We start from the raw sequence: 22,608 nt of genomic DNA, 5'->3' as shown, positions 1-22,608 counted from the left end.
CCCCAGCCAGAGCCAAGGCTAGAACCTGGGAGTCCTCACTCCTATTTCCTAGGGTGCTAACCTTTAGGCCACATAGACAATTGAGCACCAGGCTCTGACCCAGAGGACTCTGACATTTAGTCCCTCTGGTGGTGCTGAAGTGAGGACAGGCTGGGATCTGCAGCTGGTGGTGGGAGGCTGAGTCTCATGTTGCTTCGAATCTCCTCCCAGGTGGCCTGGATCAGATTCTGCCCAGTGGGAAGCTTCCCCGACCCAGAGGCTCTGATCCGCATGGAGGGGAGCAGGGTGAGAAACCAGACAGACAGGATCAGACAGACAGACGGAGTCCTGGAACCAGGCACCACCTGGGGTGCTCAGCAGGAAGTCCTCAGAACCCCTAAACCCCCACATGACTGTACCCCCTCCCCACACTCACTGGCTCACCCCCCCCCAGGGGAACAGGCACGTTAACTCCGTCCACGCTGGCTTCAGTGGAAACCAAGCATTGGTGGGAGCGTGTTGCAATGCTGAGTCCCGCCTCCGGCCTGGCTCTAGGTCCTGGGGGGAGGATGCTGCCAGCCAGGCTCCTTGCCTGCTTTCTGGAAAGCACATGCAAGCAGAAGTGAGAGCAGCGTGCGGTCTGGCTGGGCGTTCCTGCGGCTGGGGAGTGTTTATTGCCCTGTGGAAAGAGGGGTGAGACACTGGGGGCATGCGCCGGGCAGCAGCTGGAGAGGGTAAACGGCATTCTGCCAGCCTGCCCCCCCCAGCCCCTCCTGGGGTCAGGTATCCGCCCATCTCAGCGCACCCTGCAATGCCAAAGGCACCAGGCTGAGAGCAGGGAACATAAGGGCAGCGCCAGGGCCTGCTCCACTGCAAGAATCTGGGAGTGGGGACAGGCTCCCCATTGCTCGTTCTGATAGGTTATTTAAGGCACATGTGTATGTGGGGGAGGGGAGGGTTTTTCAGAAAAAAAACCACCCAGCCCCATATTTCTGGAATCAAAGGGTTGTTTCCTCTTTCGACATTTCGTTGTTCTTCTATTTTTATTTTTATTTTTTTGGAAAATTACGAAATGTTTGTAATAGATTCGAAGGGGCCATTGCGAGCGTCTCGTCTGATGTGGTGCCTAGCACCAGCCAGAAAACTTCCCCGACCAATTCCTCCTTGAACTAGAGCGGGCCTGCGAATAAAACAGCCGGCCTGGGTTGCGAAGTTGCCAGGGATGGAGACAAAAGCAAAGGGGGGAAGAAACAAAGAAACAAAACCTGACAGGATTAGAGAATTTGTTTGGAGCTAGGAAAGGCTGAATTGGCCCGTTTGGAAATGCAGCGGGACAGAGACGAGCCGGGGAAGGTCAGAACTGAGAAATGAGGTTCCTGGGGCTGTCTCAGGGGTGGATTTTTCACATCGCTCAGCACCGTAGCTGTCGCTGTAAGTTTAAGGTGTTGCCCAGGCCTCAGACTGGAAGCTGCTGCATCCCACCCCAGAGGTGGCTGCATTTGACTGTAAGCTCTTTGGCACGGGGACGGTCTGTTCTTTGTGTTTGTACAGCGCCTGGCACGCTGGGGTCCTAGCCTGTGACTGGGGCTCCGAGATGCTTCCGAGATACACCTAGCAAATAATCATAGAGAGTAGGAGCTTCTGGGATGCCCAGTCCTGGTGGCTGGATCCCTCCCAGTTCAAACTGGACTGAGATACGAGTCTATAACAGGGAGGGAAGCAGCTCCCCAGGGGAAAGGTGGATTTTCCATCACATGAAGGCTTTTAGTTGAGGACAGACGTGTCTTTAAACGATCCATGACCATCAGTTATCAGACTGAGTGCAGGGATCTAAATGGGCCCATCTGGCTTTATCATCCAGGAATCTATTTATGCTCAGAACCACCCCACTAGCTTCCCAGCATGGCCTGCGGGCTCCAGTCCTGCCCTTGGGGGACTCGCTCCGTTGCCAGAGCCTGTCGGCCTGGGACGTCTCGGCTGAGATTGGCCCAGGGGAGCTTGTAGCGCTGGTTGTGGGGGCGGGTGTTTCTGGGAGCCAGGCACTGGCCTGAGTCCTGGCAAACTCGTTTCGCAGACCTGTCGGAACAGCCATGAAGTGGTAGCTGCTCGTGTTGCTGCTGGGCTTGGAAGGGTGGCCATGGTGGGGAAGGCTCCCTGTCCCAGTATCCAACAGCTGCCTCTCTGGTCCAGCAATGGGTATGGCCCAGGCGGTGCCAATCAGCTGTAAAACGATCCCTGACCTGTCTGGTCAGTTACATGGAGCCTGCCTGGATGGTTCTAGGCAGTGCCTATTTCTGCCCCCCACCCCACCCCACCCCGTCTTGATCTGATCATACCCAGCATGCTCCTAGCCCCAGAGCTCATTGGTTAGACCCCTTGCTTCTGGGTCACACCTGGCAAATGCTGTCCGGGGATACCCAGAGCCGTGCCCTCCAGAACCGCGTCCCGGAAATGGGACCTGGGGGGCCACATGATCCCAGCTGGGTTGTCAATGGGGTGATGCTGCCAGGCGGAACGGGGGGGTGGGGGGTGGCTGCACCGGTAGAAGAGGGATTTGTGTCCGGATTCTGGTGAGGTTTCTGTAGGTGAAGTACCCAAGATTTCACACACTCCCCTGACTGGTGATGGGTTGATGGACGGATGAAGGGAAGGACGGCTGGACAGGGCCCGTGGATCTGAGCGAGATACCTATGGGTTGAGCAGAGCGTGCCTTCATTTCTCACCCTTGCTTTGGCTCAGGGCTCACACATCTGACCCGTCATCTCATTGCTTTATCCCCCCAATCGTGTTTCCGTAGGTTTGGGGCTGGGCTGGTTTGGGGGTGAGGGCTGGGATTCTCCGGCCCCATCTTTCCTGTGAATTGCCCCTCAGTCTTCCCCAGCGCAGGCGCTTTTGGATCTGGCTGTGTGGCCGTTCCACACTCAGGAGAAGCAGCTTCACGCGCAGGCCCAGCTGTACCCCCAGGAGGTGGGGAGTTGGGCTGGACTTTCCAAAGAGTCGCTTGCCCAGCGTGCCCCTGGCAGGGCCATCTCCATGGCGAATCCGGCGCCCTTGGACAGGGAGCCTTAGCTTTGGTGCCAAAGGACGGGCTTAGAGGGGAACGAGAAGGGGGTGTGGGGCAGAGCGCGTCGATCTGCCAGAGTCTGTGCTTGCGAGCCCCATGGAACCAGCCCGGCCATGGGGGCGGGAGGGGAGCCGGGGTTTGTCCTTTTGTGCCCCATGGAGCCGGCCCAGCCATGTCATTCGTTCGTTCCTGGAGTGGCACAAGCCCAGTGAGACTCAGCTCCACTGGGGGCGAGTTGAGGACTCCAACCCCCCTGCTGGGGGCTGCAGCGGCACTGGGGAAGGGAGGGGTTGTGGGGCCGTTGCTTGGCAGAGCTGAATGGGGCTGCAGGGAGGTGCCCCTGGTAGGGCGCTGCCAGCAGGGAGGGGGTAAGGTGGGCGCTGGGTGGGGCCAGGAAGTGCCGGGGTCATTTCTGCTTCTCTTCCCGGCAGCCCAGGGGCTCCCCTGCCACAAGGAGCCTCTTGTGAAATCTCTGGAGGCAGCAGCCTTGCCCGCAGACTCAGACCCTGGCACTGGGGAAGGCTGCAGCCCCAGGGAGCGGGCTGGGGGCTCAGCAGGGAGCTCCCCCCAAGCAGTCAGTGCTGGCCCCGATGCCCCAGAGTGGCGCTGGAGGGCCCGGCGCTGCGGGAGGCTGTAATGTGAACTCAAGGCCCTGGCCACTCTGGTCATTAGTGTAGCACTGTCCCTCAGGGCGGGAGCACAAGTCCCAGCGTCCTGGCCCTCCATGATCTGCCGGGGGCTCCTGTGTGTATCAACAGCACCTAGAGATCCTGACCAAGACCAGAGCCCTGCAGCGCCAGGCGCTGCACAGACACAGAGTGAGAGACGGACTCTGGCCCAAAGAGTTCCCAGTCTGAATAGAGACAAGGAGGGGAAACTGAGGCACTAAGGAAGGACGCGACCTGCCCAAGGTCACTCAGCAGGACAGAGCCAGGAATAGAACCCTGGCATCCCGTGTTCTAGTGCAGTGCACTACCCACTAGATCACACTACCTCCCTTGCGCTTTGGGCAGTTTCACGGGTGTTTCTGGCCCTGGATGGAGACTTGGGCCGGCCAGGGCTGGGAGGGATATGTGTGGACCCCAGTGGGGTTCAGGGAGCTGGCAGGGCATGAGCCTGACAGCCGCTGGCTGGGGCCATGCAGCTGCGGGTGATAAGGGCCCTTATCTTTGTGTTGCAGGAGCAGAGCAGGCATCCGCGTGGCTTCATGAATGTCTGATTTTGCCAGCTGCGGGCTGCAAATTCACAGAACCGGCTCGGAGGTGAGGGGAGCGACCGGGCAGGGAGGGGGCTTATCGGGGCGCCAGACGGGGGGGGCCACGCCCGGGGCGGCCACAGGGAACATCCCACTGGGCTGCAGAAGGAAACATGGTGCTCGGGAAAGGGCCTGATACTGCAGCCTCCCCCCCCAGATGCAGAGGGACACCCCGCAGGGTGGGACAGCCAGGAGGCTGGCTCAGGAAGGGGTGGAGGTGGAGGAGGGGGTGGAGGAATCGCCCCAAGCGGAGGGGGAAGGGCAATGAGGAGGTGTGAAGCTGGGGTGGGGGAAGGGAGCAGCCCTGAGCCAAGGCAGGGGGGCGATTGGAGGCTGGTGGTGGGCATGGCCCTGACTTCACCCCACATCCTGGCTGGATTAGGGTAGAGGGTAGGGCTGAGGTTCCAGAGGTCAGTGGGAATCAGGGACTGGAGTCTTTCCTCTGAACCTCCCTCCCCCCATCTCTGAAGCTGGGCCTGGATCCAACCCCCACTGAACTGCAGGAAGCGGGTGTGTGAAACCCCTCGGCCCAGTTCTGCCAGCGGAGTTAGAGCCAGGGCCATGCAGCTCCAGACTGCGACAGGAGAGCCAGCCTCTCAGACGCGGGGTCTTCACAGTGGGGCCCAGGGGCAGCCTGGCCCCTCCGTATGTTTGGCCCAGCAGGTCTCAGAGCAGAGTGATCCTGGCCATCCCCGCTTCTCTTGCTACACCCAGCCTGTGCTGGCCAGAACAAGCCTTGACCTCTGGGCTCCTGAGGGTGCCCCATAGCAGAGAGAGCTCTCCAGCTACCAATCAGAGACAGGAATAGCTCAGACCACCAATCAGCAGACGGGAAGGCTGGGATGGATCCTATCTCTACCGATCAGCAGGCCTAAAGGCTGGGGTGAATCCTGTCTCCACCAATCCCCAGGCAGGAAGGTTGGGCTGGATTCAGTCTCCACCAATCCCCAGGCAGGAAGGTTGGGGTGGATCCAGTCTCTACCAATCAGCAGATGGGAAGGTTGGGGTGGATTCTGTCCCTACGAATCAGCAGGCAGGAAGGCTGAAGTGGATCCTGTCTCTACCATCTCTACCAATCAGCAAGCAAGAATGCTGGACCTTTATCCAATCAAACTCTTTTCTTTCCACGTGCTGCAGAATTTCGCTGCCACGGCCGGTTTTGGGGTGGCCCTTCTGGAGCAGACGTTGGGCAGGGCCTGGGCTGGTAAGATGCCCCCTTGCCCCCCACAGCAGGGCCGGGCTCGGACGACGCTCCTGCCCGCACCGCCGCTGAGCGAGCCTGGCCCACAGGGGGAGATGGAGCTGACCTGGCAGGAGATCATGTCCATCGCGGAGCTGCAGGTGAGCCCAGAGCAGGATCCCAGCCTCCTTGCTTCAGGCAGGCAATCTCCTGGGCACTCGAGAAGCGGGAGGGGCAGTTGTAGAAGAGGGAGGGGTCGATCCAGTGCCCCTATGGGTGCGTCTGCGCCGCCGCGCTGCTGATCAGAGGACTTTGGGAGCAGGCCGTCCTGCCCGCACGTGCGCTGCTTCCTGCCTGCCGCAAGGTCAGCCCGGATGCACGGACGTTCCCTCCTCAGTTCCTTCTCAGCCGCCCCGGCTAGAGACCGTGCAGAGCCGTCCATTCACGGCTTGTCAAGTCCCTTTAGTTTTGTTCATTTTAGCTTCCCTTCAGTGGTGAAGTGTGGGTCTCCGGCGCCCGGGCGCCAATGCTTACATTTGTGTGCCCTCTTTCAGACCTCACGCACCCCTCGCACAGGGCAGGAGGGGTCCCTGGCTCCCACCAGATGGTGCAGCCCCCCAACTGCCCCGGGGAGGGGGGGGTCTGTAACTGGGGGGGGGGACACCATGTTCCTCCTTCTGCACCCCAAGGAGGGCTCTGCCGCTGCCCCCCCCCCCCCCCCCCCCCCCCCCCCCCCCGCACTTACCCGCTGCGTAGCGCCTGCCTCTCCTGCTCAGAGCCTTCTGTGTCCCCCACCTGTTGCGCATCATGGAGGGCCTGGCCGGTGCCCCCCTCCAAGCCAGTGCCCGGGGGCCTGGCCCCATCAGTACGCCACTGATTCCCTTGAAACTTTTTTCCTTTGTTACCTCATTTGTTTTTTGTTGGCCATGCCAAAAGAAAAAAAAAGAAAAGAAAAGAAAAGAAAAGAAGACAGGATTTGCCACCCATCAGCCCTGGGGGAGGGGTGGGGAACCCCTGGACAAGGGTATGCCTGGATCTCCAGGCGTCAAAAAGTGCCTCAGTTGCAAGGAATCTATCCCAGTGACTGATGGGCACTCAGTGTGTTCGCTACCTGGGAGAAAAGCACAATCCACAAAGATGTGGTTGGTGCCAACAACTAAAACCCAGATCGAGGAAAGACAAAAGGCTCAAACTCTGATCATGGAGTCGGGTCTTCAACCCCCTGAGTCCCAGCGAGAACTCTCACCGCAGGTGATCCCAAAGAGACGAGCCGCTCACTTAAGGCCAATAAAAAAAGGTCTGTGAGTCCCTGCAGGGAGCCCTGATTGAGCCAGAAAGGATCTGTGGCTCAGTCAGTATAATAGGTACCAATAGTGCCAAAGCTGCCTAGTGCTGGTACCCAGGGCACGCGCGGTACCGAGCCGACAGAGCAAGTCGGTCTGCCCAAAGATCCAGTGGGCACAGACAAAGAAGTACCGGTACTGCGGGGTGTGAAAGGCATCGAAGATCTGCCCCGGGGGAGGCTATGTTGGCATGGACATCGGCACCGACCCCGGTGCGCATGGCACCAACGGACCGTACGGCCAGGTCTGCATCTCCGACTCCATCGGTGCAAGCCTCTCGGTACCAACATTCACCAACGCTGTACCAACGCTGGATTTCCGGTGCACGACGGATCTCTCGGTGTCCGATGCATGAGACCCGCCCCTACTCAGTACTGGGGCCCCAGCACCGAGTTGTCCCAGAGCATTGGACTCGCTGCCATCTCCCTGCTGTGGACTGCCTTTCTCATTGTCGGAGCCGGAAAGTGAGTGAGAAGACTTGGGTTCCTACCGCCCTCCATAGGGGATCCAGTCTCACTCTGGGCACCAGGTGTATCGTCCACCCAACCATCAGCTTCCAGGGTTCGGCCAATCGTGGTACCAGACACCAGCCATGCTGGGACCCTTGGCGGGCTCAGAGGCAGCAAGCGTCCCAGACCTCTAGCATGGCATGCCAACAGGCAAGGAGGCGTGCTTCTTTAGCTGCAGCTTCGAAGGCTTCAGAACTCCCTGAACAGCCAGGAGAGGAAGTTGGGGTAGAGGCAGAAGAGGAAGACACTTCTCAAGCTCATTTCTCGTCATCCTCACCAGATGAGGTGGTGATGCCCCCTCTGCCATCCAGGGCTGATGATTTTAAATCGTTCCAGGATCTAACTCAGAGGGTGGCAGAAGCCCAGCAGATACAGTTGCAGGAAGTGACTGAGCCTCACCACAAATTGGTGGACATTTTACTCTCTTCCATCTCTGCCAGAGTGGCCCTCCTGGTTAATGAGGCGCTCCTGGACCCTGCCGAAGTCCTACAGCAGACCCCTGTGTCCGTCCCACCAACATGCAAGCAGGCAGACAAAAAGTATTATGTGCTGGTAAAGGACATGGAATTTCTGTTTTCCCATCCGCCTCCCAAGTCCATTACTGTGGATGCGGTTAATTCTAGGGGCCGCCAACACCCATCTAAATCCACCCCATATGACCGAGATGAGAAACGTCTGGACCTGTTTGGCAGGAAGGCAGATTCATTAGCCACCCTCCAATTCCACGTAGCAAATTACCAGGCCTTGCTGGCAAAATATGACTACCAGAATTACATGACACTTGGTCCCTTTGTTGAACAGCTCCTGGACTCCCATAAAGACCAGTTCAAGGCCGTAATCAATGAGGGCCAGCTGGTGACTAAAACGTCTCTTCAGTCCACATTAAATGCAGCCAACACAGCGGCACATTCTGTTTCCATGGCCACTGTTATGAGATGGATTTTCTGGCTGCATTCGTCCAGCTTCTCTAAAGGGGTCCAAGCCATGGTGCAGGACCTTCTTTTTGAAGGGACGAAGTTATTTTCCAAGAAGACTGACAGATCTCTTCACATATTGAAGGATTCGCAGGTGACTTTTTTATTTCCTAGGGATATACACGCCAGCCTACAGGAGAAAATACAGCCTGCAGCCACCATTTAAGCCTTGGTCATCACAATACACGTCTCAGTACTCATCACAAAGAGCTTATGAGCCGCAGAGGAAGAAACTGAGCTTCCCTAGGTGAAAGCAATTGGGACCCCAACAGACTGCATCTCAGTCCTCCACCTCGAAGTGTCAGTTTTGATGGGGTGGTCGAGGCGCCAGTAGAAAACTCTCCTTGTAATCTCACACTGGAAGACCTCACCCATCCTTTTGGAGATCACCTTACCCCATTCTGCAGCACGTGGGAATGGATAACCTCTGACAAGTGGGTACTGGAGATTATCCAGAATGGATAGTCATCCATTTCTTCTTCCTCCCTAGACCAAAACACCCTTCCCTGTCCTTCTTCAGGGACCCTTCTCACGAGAGTCTACAACGTCAAGAGGTAACCATCTCCTCAGGGTAGGAGCTATAGAACCTGTGCCCATACATCCTGATACTACAGAAAAGGGGGTTGGAGACCCATGCTGGACCTCAGCGTGCCCAACAGAGACGTCAAAGTGCAGAAATTCAGGATGGTCACCCTATCAACGACCATCCCAGTACTAGAGGAAGGAGACTGGTTCTTGGCCCTCGATCTCCAAGAGGCACATTTCCACATTTCCACCATACCGAGTCACGTGCATTACCTCAGATTCACGCTGGGCCAGGACCACTGCCAGTATAGGGTACTCCCCTTCGGCCTCTCATTGGCCTCCAAGGTTCTTTCAGTAGTGACAGCTCACTTACACTCTCAAGGCCTCGTGATTTATCCTTATCTGGACGGTTGCCTTCTCAGGACACGGTCCTTAACAGAGGCCCAACGAGCCACTCAGGACCTGTTTCTGGAACTGGGCCTACAGATCAATGAACAAAAATCGACCTGAACACCGAGGCTAGAATTCAGAGGAGCCAACCTCGACTCTACTCAGGGAAAAGCGCTTCTACCACATCACAGATTTCTCAGTGTCTCCTTGCTGATAGAGACAGTACAATCCAGCCCGCAAATTTTGGCCAGATGTTGCCTCTGGCTTCTGGGGAACATGGCCGTGGGCACATGGGTTATTGCTTATGCCAGATTTGCTCCAACATGGTCTAGTTCAGTTTCCAAGCCGAACAGAGACAATGTAAACAAACTTCTATCAATGCCCACCAGGATCAAGTGATCCTTGGACTGGTGGAAAGACCTGGCAAACGTCCATATGGGAATCCCTTTGCTCACTCTTCCCCATCTCTATTCCTGACCACCGATGCATCCCTCATAGAATGGGGTGCGCAGCTCAGTGGTCACACAACACAATGGGCAACATGTCCCCAACAGAGACATGCCTTCACATCAACCTGCTCGATCTCAGAGCGGTCAGAAATGCATGTGCTCACTTTCTCCAGCTGATCAAAGACACAAAGGTCATGACAGATATATGGCCTGGCCTGCATGTATTTCATAAACCGACAGGGAGGTGCCAGGTCTCTTTTCCTGCGCATAGAGGCACTGAAACTATGAACCTGCTGCTTCTCCCACAATGTCCTACTATCAGCAGCCTACCAACCAGGAATACACAACACGATGGCCAACAGTCTCAGCTGCAATTTCCCACATGACCATGAATGGAAAATAGAGTCAGTAATACTACACAACCTAGTCTGACAATGAAGGACACCAGTAATAGACCTGTTTGCTACCTACCAGAACAAGAAATGTCCCTAGTACTTCTCCTGAGCATGGATTGGATGACATTCCATGGAAGACACTCTCCTCTTTCTTTGGGACAAGGGCCTTCTTTTACGCCTTTCCCCCATACCCTCTATTACTGAAGGTCCTGTTGAAAACAAGGAGAAAGCAAACATCACACGGATTGCTCCCACCTGGCCCAGACAGACGTGGTATCCTTACCTGTCACAGCTGGCATTATGTCCACTGATGACTCTCCCAATCACTCCTTACCTCCTGTTGCGGAACGAGAGACGCAGTCTCCATCCCAATTTGTGGATTCTGCGACTCAGAGCCTGGCTCCTTTATGGTTCCAGCACATAGAGACGTGGCTCTGACGAGGTGCAGGAGATGCTGCTATGTTATCCTTGTAAAAGAAAAGACAAGCAGGATCTTATTCAGGGGGACAAGGCAATACGCCAGGTCTATTGTATATGTAAGAATATTAAAAAGCAGTTACATTTACACACACATTTATACCCAAGAAGTTTTGCAAGCTGGTGTGATATAATTACCAGTCCTTTTATGCATTGCTTGAGTCAGCCTAGTGGCCAACTAGACTGGACATGAGGAGGGAGCCAGGCCTCTGTCAGACGCGAATTCAATGCTCCAGATGACAATTGAAGAACAAGACCCAAAGTTTTTATGTTTTTACCCCATTTTTTATACTTGCTGGCTCTCACGTAAGTCTATGGGCCTTTCCGTGTTATGCTGCCTTCAAGTTTAGTATGGTTGTTGATTACCAGCTAATTGCAAGCATGACTATTTTTTAATTTTTGTACTTTGTTTCTGGGGTGGATCCTTCTGTACTTTAGGGTTGTTTATTTGCACTTTACGGTCGTTGATAAGCATTTTTCATTCTTCAGGGTCAGGATGGCAGTTTGCATTTTTACTCCCCGGTCTATTGTCAGAGAAGTTTAGGTGGGTTTTTTTATGCCCTGCACATACATTCCTCACTTACACACACAAAGAGAATTTATCAAGATATTTTTAGGTTTAATAGTACAAGTTTCAGGAAAGAGTTTACTTTAAGAAACTAACAAGATGGAGTCCACTTATGCCACACTAAACAGACCCTTTATTTCTCCTCTTTTGTACCTGATAGAGGATGGTTTTGTAAATACACTTGCAGTGCTCATTGATTATTTTTTTCGCTTTATGCAGTACCTTACCTTTTTTTTAAAAAACACAATACCATACACAACTATGTTAGTAACAAGACAAACAACACAAAACATAAAACACAAAACGCAATCTTTGTTGCAACAGTAGATTCATGGTTTTGTTTTTTAGATGCTTTGCTGGCACCAGCTTTTCCTGAAGTTCTGAAAGACAAAAAGAACATTTTTTTATCCCCTTGGGGGGGGGGGGGGGATATTATTGCTTAAAATACTACTTTCTTTTACAACTGTCCTTTTTGATTGCAGGCAAAACAGAGGAATTACCCTCATATTTTCCTGTGTTTTTGTTATATAGGCAGGCCAGGTTTGTAATGACTTTTACCTTTTAAGGTTTTAGGGTGAATCTTTTTTTTTTTATTATTCATGAAATTCATGAGGTGGTGTACCTCAGTTTCCCTTTCTATACAGCAGGCCAGGTTTGTAACATTTTCTCTGCTGTGCCAAGTTTTAAGATTATCTACAGGTAATAACTGAGAAGTATCGTTACCATAAGGTTTTTAACATGAGGTGTATTTTCAGTTACTATTTTAAAAATACTGTAGCCATTATACATTGTTACAGGGTTACGCATTAAACTTCTTTCAAGGTTTAATAAGAACAATAACATTAGCATCAGATTTATTACAAGTATCACACGTGGGTGTTTGTGAGAATCTTGTTAGACCAGGCCTTTTATGTAGACAACTTGTCTCTGAGGCCAGTGTGTTCAGTACCCTTTTGGAATCTGTGCATAGGCTTTCATTTAATTACATCCTTGGAGTTCTGGTGGGGTAAGTTTGTAAGGGACGATATGTTTCTTACCTTTCTTTTGTGTCCATTATCTGCTGCAGCCCCTTTGTGCTACCATCTCTGGGCAGTTTTCTTCTTTTCTTATCAGCTATGTAATTTGCACCGAGGGACACCACTGGTTGTCAGTTTTTGTTTGTTCTTAAAGCACCCAGTGATCTGAAAAAGAAAACACAACCTGTACTGGCTCCTTTCTGAGCCCTTGTAGGATTTTAATTAAGTAGCAAGTTTGGTTTACATTTTTTTTACCCTTCTACGATATACACTGCATATGTCATGGGAAAATACACATTTCTTTCATAGTTTAACTTCTCTATAACATTATAGTAACCATATCAATTTTTACATAAGGTGTAACTGTTTGTTTTGTGCTTCGAGTTTTCATGTACCCTTACCAAAGTGACAGTCTGATTACTCAGAGTCACCTTAAGGCTCAGTGGTTCTTTTCTTTCCTTTTTTTTTTTTTTTTTTTAACATTGCTTTTCTGTGCATCTTACTCCTGATGTTGCTCCGGGTGGACAATTTCCTTTTAATTTTTTAGTATTTTACTGCCGCTCTGATTTGCTATTTTCTTACCAGAAATAAAAAGAATCCAGAATTTTTTTTCTCCTGTTTTTGGCTGCCCATCCACAGCCATGGCCACATTCTTTGGTCCTTATTTAAAAAGATATTAAACCTATAAAGCATTGAGGTCCCTCTCAAGGGTTAAATGCTGAATAACAAAGCCAAACAGCACTAATTTACCTGTGCCTGGCAAAAAAGTGTTTGTCAGTTTTGTGACTTTGAATGAAAGATTCAAATGGAGTTTTAGTGGCATCATTTTAAAAAAACAAACCAAAACCAATTTATTTTAAATTTACAAAACAGGATTTCACAAACCAAGAATGCTGGTTTAGGTCCCTAAAACCTTACAGATTTACACAATATATTTGCACACACAAATTCCTTTTTTTTTTGCACCAATCTAATTATTTTTACACAGCTGTACACACATTACATTCCCTTTTATACATTTGGAAGTAGTTAAGTTCCAGTGAAATCCTTTTTTCCTTTAGGGATTTTAACTAAATTATCCATATTCAAATTATTTCAATCAGGATTCACAGACCATTCCTTTGGGAAATTTTTTCCCATTTTCCCCTCAGAATGGGTGCAAAGAAACCAAGAATTCTTTTCCTATAACACTTTTCACAACTTTCAATTGCAATTCTCTTAACTCTTCTCTTTTCCTTTAAATCACTTATTTTTTGCCTTCAATTTACTATATCTCAGCTTTATTATGTTATTCTTTGCTGCCATAGCTTTTAATATTTCACTAGCAACATGGTTTTGTAATCTTAAACTCTCCATTCTCTTACTCAGAGTGCTGTGTTTATCGGCCACTGTTTTTACGGAGCTGATTCTAATGTATTTGATTCATTTCTTAAGGTGGGATATTGTTCTTGTAAAACCTGAGCCACCAAGTACCATCTTTGCAACACAGCTGCCTTGGTCTGTGCTTTGTCAAAAAAACCTTTTACATTCAAAGTGTATCCAAAGTTCCTTCCATCAAAATCTCTGAAAAACAGAAGTGCAAGTGGGGGGGAGGAGGGGAGAGGGAGAGAGAGAGAGAAGCAGTAGCAGAGGAAGAAGAAAAACCTAAGCCAAGAAAAGTATAGGCAGTAACAACAAATCTAGAAGTGGGGTTCCATGGGCCAGAGCATCTGAACCCACACCCCAGCCCCTATCCCAGCCAGATTAAATGACAGTGGCTCTGGTGTCCTCCTGGAGCTGTGCCCAAACCTTTGCGAAATTTGTTTAAAAGGTGCAATTTCTTGAACAAAGGGTAGTGTCTGCTGAGTTTCCTGCCCCTCTCTAGGGGCGTCTCCAAGCTGCCTTCTTTTAAACATGTTTCTTGAATCAGATTGCTGTAAACCCCTCTGTCCTTCAGGGTCTAATAGAGAAGCAGGATTGCCAAAACTCCTATATCCTTCAGAGTGTAAGGCAGGCAAACTCAACTCCCAGAGTTGCCAAACAATGTTATGTGCTATAACAATAACTCCCGTTCCCTTCAGAGTTAATTGCATTAGTAATAACACCCAAACGCCTATGTCTGTCAGAGTCGGGGTAGACAAACTCCTGCATCCTTCAGAGTTTGTCTGGTTAACCGAAAGAAAAAACAAACAAACAAACAAATGTTTCGATCTTCCTCTATATTGCCAGGCTTACTAAAGCCGGTGGTGTGCACGCCAGTTTTTACAATAATCGTGGGATACTGCTATGCTCCCCCTTTCGCAATTCTCCTCCAAAACGTTGTACTTGTAAAAGAAAAGACTAGCAGGATCTTATACAGGGGACAAGGCAATACACTACGGTTACTGTAAATGTAAGAATATCAAAAAGCCATCACATTCCCACACACATTCATACCCAAGAAGTTCTGCGAGCTGGTGTGATATAATGACCAATCCTTTCATGCGTTGCTCGATCCAGCCTAGTGGCCAACTAGGCTGGGCACGAGGAGGGAGCCAGGCCTGTCAGATGCGAATCCGATGCTCCAAGATGATAATTGCAGAATGAGACCCAAAGTTTCCATGTTTTTACCCATCTTTGATACTTGCTGGCTCTCATGTCCGTCTATGGCCTGGCTGTGTCATGCTGCCTCTGGGTTCAGTGTCGTGGTTAATCACCAGCTAACTGCAAGCAGAACTAGTCGCTTATTTCTGGACTTTGTTTGTTCCCAAGGTGGATCCTTCTGTACTTTAGGGTCAGGATATGCATTCTCTGGCCTGTAGGGTCAGGATGGCAGTCTGCATCTTTACTCCCCTTTCTGTTGTCAGAGCAGTTTAGGTTGGGTCTTTTTATGCCCTGCACATACACTCCTTACTCACACAGAGGATTCATCAAGATATTCTTAGGTTCAATAGTACAGGGTTCAGGAAAGAGCTTACTTCAGAAACTAACACGATGGAGTCCACCTATGCCACCCTGAACAGTGCTACACCGTTATCATAACAGCAAAGGAGAAATCTGTCTCTATCTCTGTCTCACGTGGGGCTTGTCTTCACTTACCTTGGAGATTCGGCGGCAGTCGACCGGAGTTACGCAAGCGACGCAAAAAACTTGCGTAACTCCCATCGACTTCTCTGCTTCTGTTCTGCACGCCGTCTTCACTACACTGCGCCGACGGGAACTGCATTCCTGTTAACGCAGCGCTATGCCACTTGAGAAGGTGGCCTTAATACATCGATTTCTGGAGCGACTGAGCGGGTCTTCACTGACCGCTCAGTCGATCCAGAGAAGTCGATCTGACGGCAGCAAATTTGCCACCATCCGTGAAGACATAGCCTTATACAATAAAACAAGGAGTCTACGTCTGATTTGTTTGCCCAGCTCCTGGGTTGGCTCACAGTTACACAGTGGAAAGGGAACTACTGGTCGTATCTACCTTCAGCAATGGAAGAGGTTCCAGATCTGGTGCCAGCCCAAGCATGTCACCCTACTGCAGCCACCCTACTGGTGACCTGTTGGCTTTAAAGAAGTCGGGATTCTCTATTAGTTCGCTGAAGGTTCATCTGGCAGCAGTTGCAACCTTCTACCAGCAGGTAGAAGGATCCTCAATCTTCTTCCACCCAACTATGAAGAGGTTTCTTAAGGGCATAGGAAACCCCCACAACCCAGGCTCCCCACTCCCCAGTGGGACTCAGTCTAGTGTTAAAAGGACTGACTAGACCGCTATTTGAACCTGTGGACACTTGTCCATTAACTCACCTTTCCATGAAGACGGCGTTCCTCATCGCCATCACCTCTGCAGAAGGACAGGGGAGTTAGCAGCTTTGATGGCACATTCCCTTTTTACCGTGTTCTTCCCAGACAAGGTCACACTTAGACCACAACTGAAGTTTATTCCCAAGGTGACTTCTGCATTTCACAGGAATCAGCTTATTCAGCTTCCAGCCTTTTATTCCAAACCACCTGAGGATAACAGGGAAGCCATCTTCCGTACGCTCAACGTGAGAGGAGCCTGGGCCTTCTATTTGGACAGGACAAGGGCTTTCAGGAAATCCCTGAGACTTTTCCTATCCATTGCAGAGAGGTCAAAAGACACGGCAACCTCAGCTCAGAGACTCTCTCAGTTGCGTAAGGTAGCTCCACCACCTTCCATACTCAAGCATTCTACGAGGTTGGTCTCCTCGTCCGTCACCTTCTCCAAGGGTATCCCAGAAATCTGCAGAGCAGCTACCTGGGCGTCTGCGCGTACCTTTGCAGAACACTATGCCATCCTGGGGGATTCGGTGCCGAATTCGGTGCCACAGTACTATCCTCTGTATCAGATTCGACGCTGAAATCCCAGCCTCTAGAAGTGGGTACGGCTCCGGAGTCACCTACAGTGGAGCAGCCATAGGGGCACTTCTCGAAGAAGAGGAAGTTACTCACCTGGTGCAGTAACGATGGTTCTTTGAGATGTGTGTTCCCATGGGTGCTCCACCACCCACCCTTCTCCCCCCCGCTGCGGAGCGGTAGTGGTTGACTCTGCAGTAGAGAAGGAAGAGAGGAAGGAATGCCAGCACACTCTGGCTGGGCTTGTGGGCGGGACGGCCTGCTCCCAAGCGTCTCCGATCAGCAGCGCAGGGGCACAGACACACCTGCAGCGGACATAGGGACACCCATCTCGAAGGGACGTAGGGACACACATAGGGACACCCATCTCGAAGAACCATCGTTACGGCGCACGGTGAGTAACTTCCCCTCCCTGGGCGGCTGCCCGCCATAGGCTCACACAAGTGACATGCGTCTGGCCAGGCGCAGAGCCCTGACCCCTGCGGGTGACTCGCTCCCAGCACCCAGCGAGAGGAAATTCTGATCCGGATCGAAAGTGACATGGGTTCCCTTGAGCCTGGCACGGGGAGGGGACTCACCGCCCAGCCCCTGCCCCACCTTGGCACAGGATGGCTCTTGGCCTTGGCCAGGCTAGACTAGTGGGGCGCTCCTGCGATGGGCCGGCTGCCCCAGCCATTCTGGCCCTGGCTGGCCCCAGTCTCCAAATTTGGATCAAGTTTCTCCAGACTGTTCCTGCTCCCCCGTTTGGCCCCAGTTCCCAGTGGTGGCCCCCAGGGCTGACTGAATCCCCCTGCCCCTAGCTGGGGTCCCTGAGCGAAGGAGCAAGGCTGCCCCCTAGTGGCTGGGCCCACCAAGGGGCTCAGGGAGCTAGTAGCTGCCCAGGCCAAGGGAGCGCTCCTCCTCCTGTTGGTGAGTTCTCGCCCTGGCTCCCTGAATTCTTTGCAGCTGCTGGATCCATCCCACCAGGGACGGGCAACCGGGTCAGTGTGGGGAGGCAGTCCAGGCTCTGGGGGCACACAGGCCCCCCCACAGCACCCTATCCTCCCCAGGCGGAGCAGCAGGTATTCATTACATGCAGCCGGCTCTTTAATCTTCCCAGTGGGACGGAGCCGCTCACCTGCCCCCGCGCCAACACTGCCCCATTCACTGCAGGGCCCTGGCTGTGGTGTTCGGCTGGTGGGGGCGGAGCCGGGGGGCCGGGCGCACAATGGGGCGTCTGTCTGACGGGATGAATCAGCTCCATTGTTCTGGTGGGGACGGTATCACGCTGTCCATCTCTGCAGGGCAGGCACCTGCTGCAGGGCTGGGCGCCTTCCCAGCATGCTCTGGGCCCTCACCCCCCTCTCCGAGGGTCAAGGTGATCCCAGCATGCTCCATTCCCCCCTCCCACCCAGGAATTACATATTCCCAGCATGCTCTGGGCCCCCCATTCTACCCCAAGGGGTGTTGAGTTCCCAGCATGCTGCATTCCCCCACCCCCATAGCCATAGGCCTCGCTGACCCCCTTTCTAGGGCTGGTGGTGCTGTGGGGTGTGGGTGGAGGGGAAGGGAATGATGGAGCATCCCACCCACCATCCAGCCAGCCTGGCGACACTGACTGTGAAATGCTCAGAGAGGCTACGAAAGCAGAAAGCGCAATAATAATGGGGGAGTTCAACTATCCCCATAGTGGGTGGGTACAAGTCACCTCAGGGCGAGACGCAGAGATAAAATTCCTAGGCACCACAACGACAGCTTCTTGGAGCAGCTAGTGCTGGGAGCTGGTCCACAAGGGGAGAGGCAATGCTTCATTTAGTCCTAAGTGGTGCACAGGATCTGGTCCAAGTGGTGAATGTAGCTGAACTGTTCGGGATCAGCAACCGTAATGTAATTCAATTTAATATCGCTATAGGGGGGATAACACAAAAAACCCCACTACAGTAACATTTAACTTCAAAAAGGGGGACCGACAAAAAAATCAGGATGCTTGTTAGATGGAAATTAAATTAGATGGAGCTGTCCCAAGGGTGAAAAACCTGCAAGCAGCGTGGGGACTATTTAAAACCACTGTAATAAAGGCTCAGACTAAATGTGTATCCCAAATTAGGAGAGACAATGAGAGGACCAAAAGTCCGCAACCAGGGCTCAACAGTGGAGTAAGAGGCAAAAAGGCATTCTTCAAACTGTGGAAGTCAGGTCCCAGTGCGGATAGCAGGAAGACACACAGACTCCAGCAGAGTAAGCGTAAAACTACAGTAAGGCAGGTCAAGAAAGAATTCGAGAAGCTAGTTGTTAAGGACACAAAAACTAACGGTAAGAATTTTTAAAAACACATCAGAAGCAGGAAACCTGCCAAACAGGCAGAGGGGGCACTGGATGACCGAGGTGCTGAAGGAGCACTGAAAGAAGACAAGGCCATTGCAGAGAAGCTAAATGAAATCTTTGCATCGGTCTTCACTGCAGAGAATGTGAGGGAGATTCCCACACCTGAGCCATTCTTTTTTAGTGATGGATCTGAGGTACTGTCCCAGATTGAGGTGTCAGTAGAGGAGGTTTTGGAACAAACTGATAAATTAAGCAGTAATAAGTCACCAGGACCAGATGGGATTCACCCAAGAGTGAAGAAACTCAGAAATGCAATTGTACAACTACTAACTGTGGTATGTAACCTCTCGCTGAGACAAGCCTCTGTACCAGCTGACTGGATGGTAGCTAACATGATGCCAATTTTTAAAAAGGACTCCAGAGGCGATCCTGGCAATTATAGGCCGGTAAACCTAACTTCAGTGCTGGGCAAATTGGTAGAAACTATAGCAAAGAACAGATTTATGAGACACATAGATAAACACGATTTGTTGGGAAAGAGTCAACATGGCTCTTGTAAAGGGAAATCATACCTCACCAATCTATTAGAATTCTTTGAGGGTTTCAGCAAACTTGTGGACAGGGTGAGCCACTGGATATAGTGTACTTGGACTTTCAGAAAGCCTTTGATGAGGGCCCTCACCAAAGGCTCTTAAGCAAAGTAGGCAGGCATGGGATAAGAGGGAAGATCCTCTCATGGATCAGTAACTGGTTAAAAGTTAGGAAACAAAGGGTAGGAATAAATGGTCGGTTTTCACAGTGGAGAGAGGTAAATAGCAGGGTCCCCCAAAGATCTGAATTGGGACCAGGGCTGTTCAATATATTTATAAATGATCTGGAAAAAGGGGTAAACAGTGAGGTGGCAAAGTTTGCAGAGGTTACAAAATTATCCAAGATAGTTAAGTCCAAAGGTGATTGTGAAGTGTTACAAAGGGATCTCTCAGAACTGGGTGACTGGGCAACAAAATGGCAAATGAAATTCAATGTTGATAAATGCAAAGTAATGCACATTGGAAAATACAATCCCAACTACACCTATATAATGATGGGTCTACACTGGCTGTCACTGCTCAAGGAAGTGATCTTGGTGACGTCATGGAAAATTTCAGCTCAATGTGCAGCGGCAGTCAAAGCTAACAGGCTGTTAGGAACCATTACGAAAGGGATGAATAATAAGACAGAAAATATCATAATGCCTCTATATAAATCCCTGGTACGCCCACCCCTGGAATAGTGCGTGCAGTTGGTCGTTCCTTCTCTAAAAGGCCATAGCAGAACTGGAAAAGGTTCAGAGAAGGGCAACAAAGATGAGTGGAGGAAGGGGGCTGAGGGAGCACGAGTTGGGGGAGGGGTCATTGGTCCAATCTGAATCCCGTGTTGCTTTTGCACCAATATTTTGGGCTTAGGGAGTGGGGAGTGTGGCCATAGGGCTATAGGAGGAAATGGGGAGTCAGGACTCCTAGGTTCCATTCCTGACTCTGCCACTGACCAACTCTTATCCAAGCAAGCCACTTACCCTTCCTGTGCCTCAGTTTCCCCACCTGTACTATGGGGTCAATACCCCAGACCCCTTGGGTTGGGAGGCCTGGCCAGCAATGCCTCAGGGGAAGCTCCTGGAAGCCACTAACCAGCCTGCATCTCTTAACTCTATAGGGCTTGGATGTGCCGAATGAGACCCCCTACGACCCTGCGCTCTACACCCTCATGCACCAAATGGCACCCGCTGCCAACTACGGGCACTGCCCAGCGGTGGGGGACAGCCCGGTGCCCAGCTGCAGCCAGTCTGCCCCAGTCTATGACCACCACTACCTGGATATCATGGCAGCCACATGCCCCCGGCTGGGGATGGGCCCTGGGCCCGCTATGGACTCCCCGTATGGCTACACCGGGATGCTGATCTCCTCCACCCTTGACCCGGGAACCACTGCTGTGGGTCAGATGGGCACCAACAAGACTCCATCCCTGTCTGGGCCGCTAAGCGAGTCCCTGGGGGAGGCCAGGGCCCAGGCCGAGGGGGGCCGGGCTGAGGGCTACGGCCCCCCACAGCCCTGCAATGCCCAGGAGGACTTGGAGTCAGACTCGGGCCTGTCGCTCAACTACAGCGATGCTGACTCCATGGAGACAGAGGGGCTGGAGCCCAGCAGGTTGCAGCCCAACTATACAGAAATGTACCCCGTGGACTATGGCCCACACTACCCCTTGCTGCCCACCTTGCAGGAGGCGTCACCCTTCGCCATGCAGCCCCCCCAGCCATTCAAGCCCCAGCCAGAGAAGGGCCGGGTGCCCCCCCGGGCCGAGCTGGCCTGCAGCCGGGATGAGCGCCGCGCCCTGGCCATGAAGATCCCCTTCCCCACCGAGAAGATCGTCAACCTGCCGGTGGACGACTTCAACGAGCTGGTGTCCAAGTACCAGCTGACGGAGCCGCAGCTGGCCCTGATCCGGGACATCCGGCGCCGCGGCAAGAACAAGGTGGCGGCCCAGAACTGCCGCAAGCGCAAGCTGGAGAACATCGTGCAGCTGGAGCAGGAGCTGGAGCAGCTGGGGCGGGAGCGGAAGCAGCTGCTGCGGGACCGCTGCGAGGTGGACAAGACGCTGGGCCTCATGAAGCAGAAGCTGGGCCAGCTGTACCGCGAGGTCTTCCTCATGCTGCGGGACGACGCCGGGAACCCGTACTCGCCCGACGAATACTCCCTGCAGCTCACCGCCGACGGCGGCATCTTCCTGGTGCCACGCAGCAAGAAGTTGGACAGCGGTGACTGAGCGGGGCAGCCCGGGGGCGTCCCGACCAGGCCCTGCCTGTGTGTGCACTGGAGGGTGGGGGGGCTCTGTTTTTTCCCAGCAACTACACATACTTGTTGGGGGGGCCCTTTAGTGTGTTACACACCTGAGCCCTGGACTAGTCATCTGGGGTTGAGGGGGGCCTGGCACTGTATTACACGCCCATGCGCTGGAAGTGTCATCCGGGGATGGGGTGGCCTGTCAATGCGTTACACGCTCACGTCCCAGATGTGGCCCTGTTTCTGTAACGATTGCCCCGTCCCCCTTCACGCCCGCCCAGAGACGAGTCCTCTGGGTTCTAGCAGGGGGGGATTTCTTGCAGCAATTGCAGATCCTGTCCCTGCCAAGTCCCTTGCCCCCACCCCCTTAATCTCTGCTCCTCGGGGATGTTTGGGGTGGTGCTACCCTCTGCCGACTGAGGCCGCTTCTCATGTCCGCTTGCCCCACGGAGCTGGCCCGGCCTGGAGAGAGGCAGAAGGTTTCAGCCCCACAAGCCCCCAAGGAGCCAGCCCGGCCAATGGGGGGAGCCAGGTTCTGCCCCGTGAGCCCCACAGAGCCAGAGTCCCTTCCTGTGCATCAATAGGCTTTTGCCAAACTCCAGTCAGAGCTCCAGGTGGCAGGGCTCTGGGGAGCAGGGGGGCGGGGATGGGGACAGGAGGGGATCCCTGACAGCAGGGCGTGAGCGACAGAGCCTTTCTTCCTGGCGTTGCGGGGCAGGGAGAGGCCGGCTGGACCAGGGGCTGTGGTGCTGAACCCGTGTGGCTGGGAACAGGGGCCAATCCATTTTCATGGGCCATGGGGGCACGTGCTGAGCACAGCAGCCTGTGGCCCGGAGGCTGGCCAGCAAGAGGACACCAGGGCTCAGAGGATTAAATGTAGGGAGCCACGGGCCCAAATTGCCCTGGCACAAGGCGCCCTGGGCAGCGTTTCCCCCCTTTGGATTGTTGTAAATAGAGACGGGACCCGGCCCGCGGCTGCCGACTGTCCAGCAATAAAGTGTGCCCAGAGGGACCTGCTGGGGGCCCGCGTCTTGGGGT

General features: G+C 52.8%; 1 protein-coding gene and 1 long non-coding RNA gene across 3 annotated transcripts; one reads left to right on the top strand and one right to left on the bottom strand.

Annotated features, from left to right (window-relative positions):
- The first annotated feature begins 1,333 nt into the window (after window positions 1-1,333).
- Window positions 1,334-21,635, top strand: NFE2 (nuclear factor, erythroid 2). 2 transcript variants are annotated; one of them, XM_067535042.1, is made up of 4 exons: window positions 1,334-1,484; window positions 4,224-4,305; window positions 5,436-5,639; window positions 20,447-21,635. In XM_067535042.1, the coding sequence occupies exons 2-4, from the start codon at window positions 4,255-4,257 to the stop codon at window positions 21,551-21,553; spliced, it is 1,362 nt and encodes a 453-aa protein (XP_067391143.1). In that variant the 5' UTR covers window positions 1,334-1,484; window positions 4,224-4,254; the 3' UTR covers window positions 21,554-21,635. The 2 variants fall into 2 exon arrangements, with proteins under 2 accessions (XP_067391143.1, XP_067391142.1); XM_067535041.1 differs by lacking the exon at window positions 1,334-1,484 and adding an exon at window positions 5,127-5,208 and having other exon boundaries at window positions 4,154-4,305.
- LOC137144623 (uncharacterized) lies at window positions 8,792-11,227 on the bottom strand. The gene is made up of 3 exons (XR_010917440.1): window positions 10,398-11,227; window positions 10,140-10,272; window positions 8,792-9,309 (listed from the first exon to the last, which is right to left on the bottom strand). It is a non-coding gene; the product is annotated as an uncharacterized lncRNA (long non-coding RNA).
- Window positions 21,636-22,608: the final 973 nt, after the last annotated feature.

This window comes from Emydura macquarii, unplaced genomic scaffold (genome assembly GCF_026122565.2).
Source record: "Emydura macquarii macquarii isolate MOO-44397 ecotype Brisbane River unplaced genomic scaffold, CSIRO-AGI_Emac_v2 contig_3472, whole genome shotgun sequence".
Classification (NCBI taxonomy): domain Eukaryota; kingdom Metazoa; phylum Chordata; order Testudines; family Chelidae; genus Emydura; species Emydura macquarii.
Note: the sequence above shows the minus strand (reverse complement) of the source record. Positions and strands in the feature narration are given on the sequence as shown.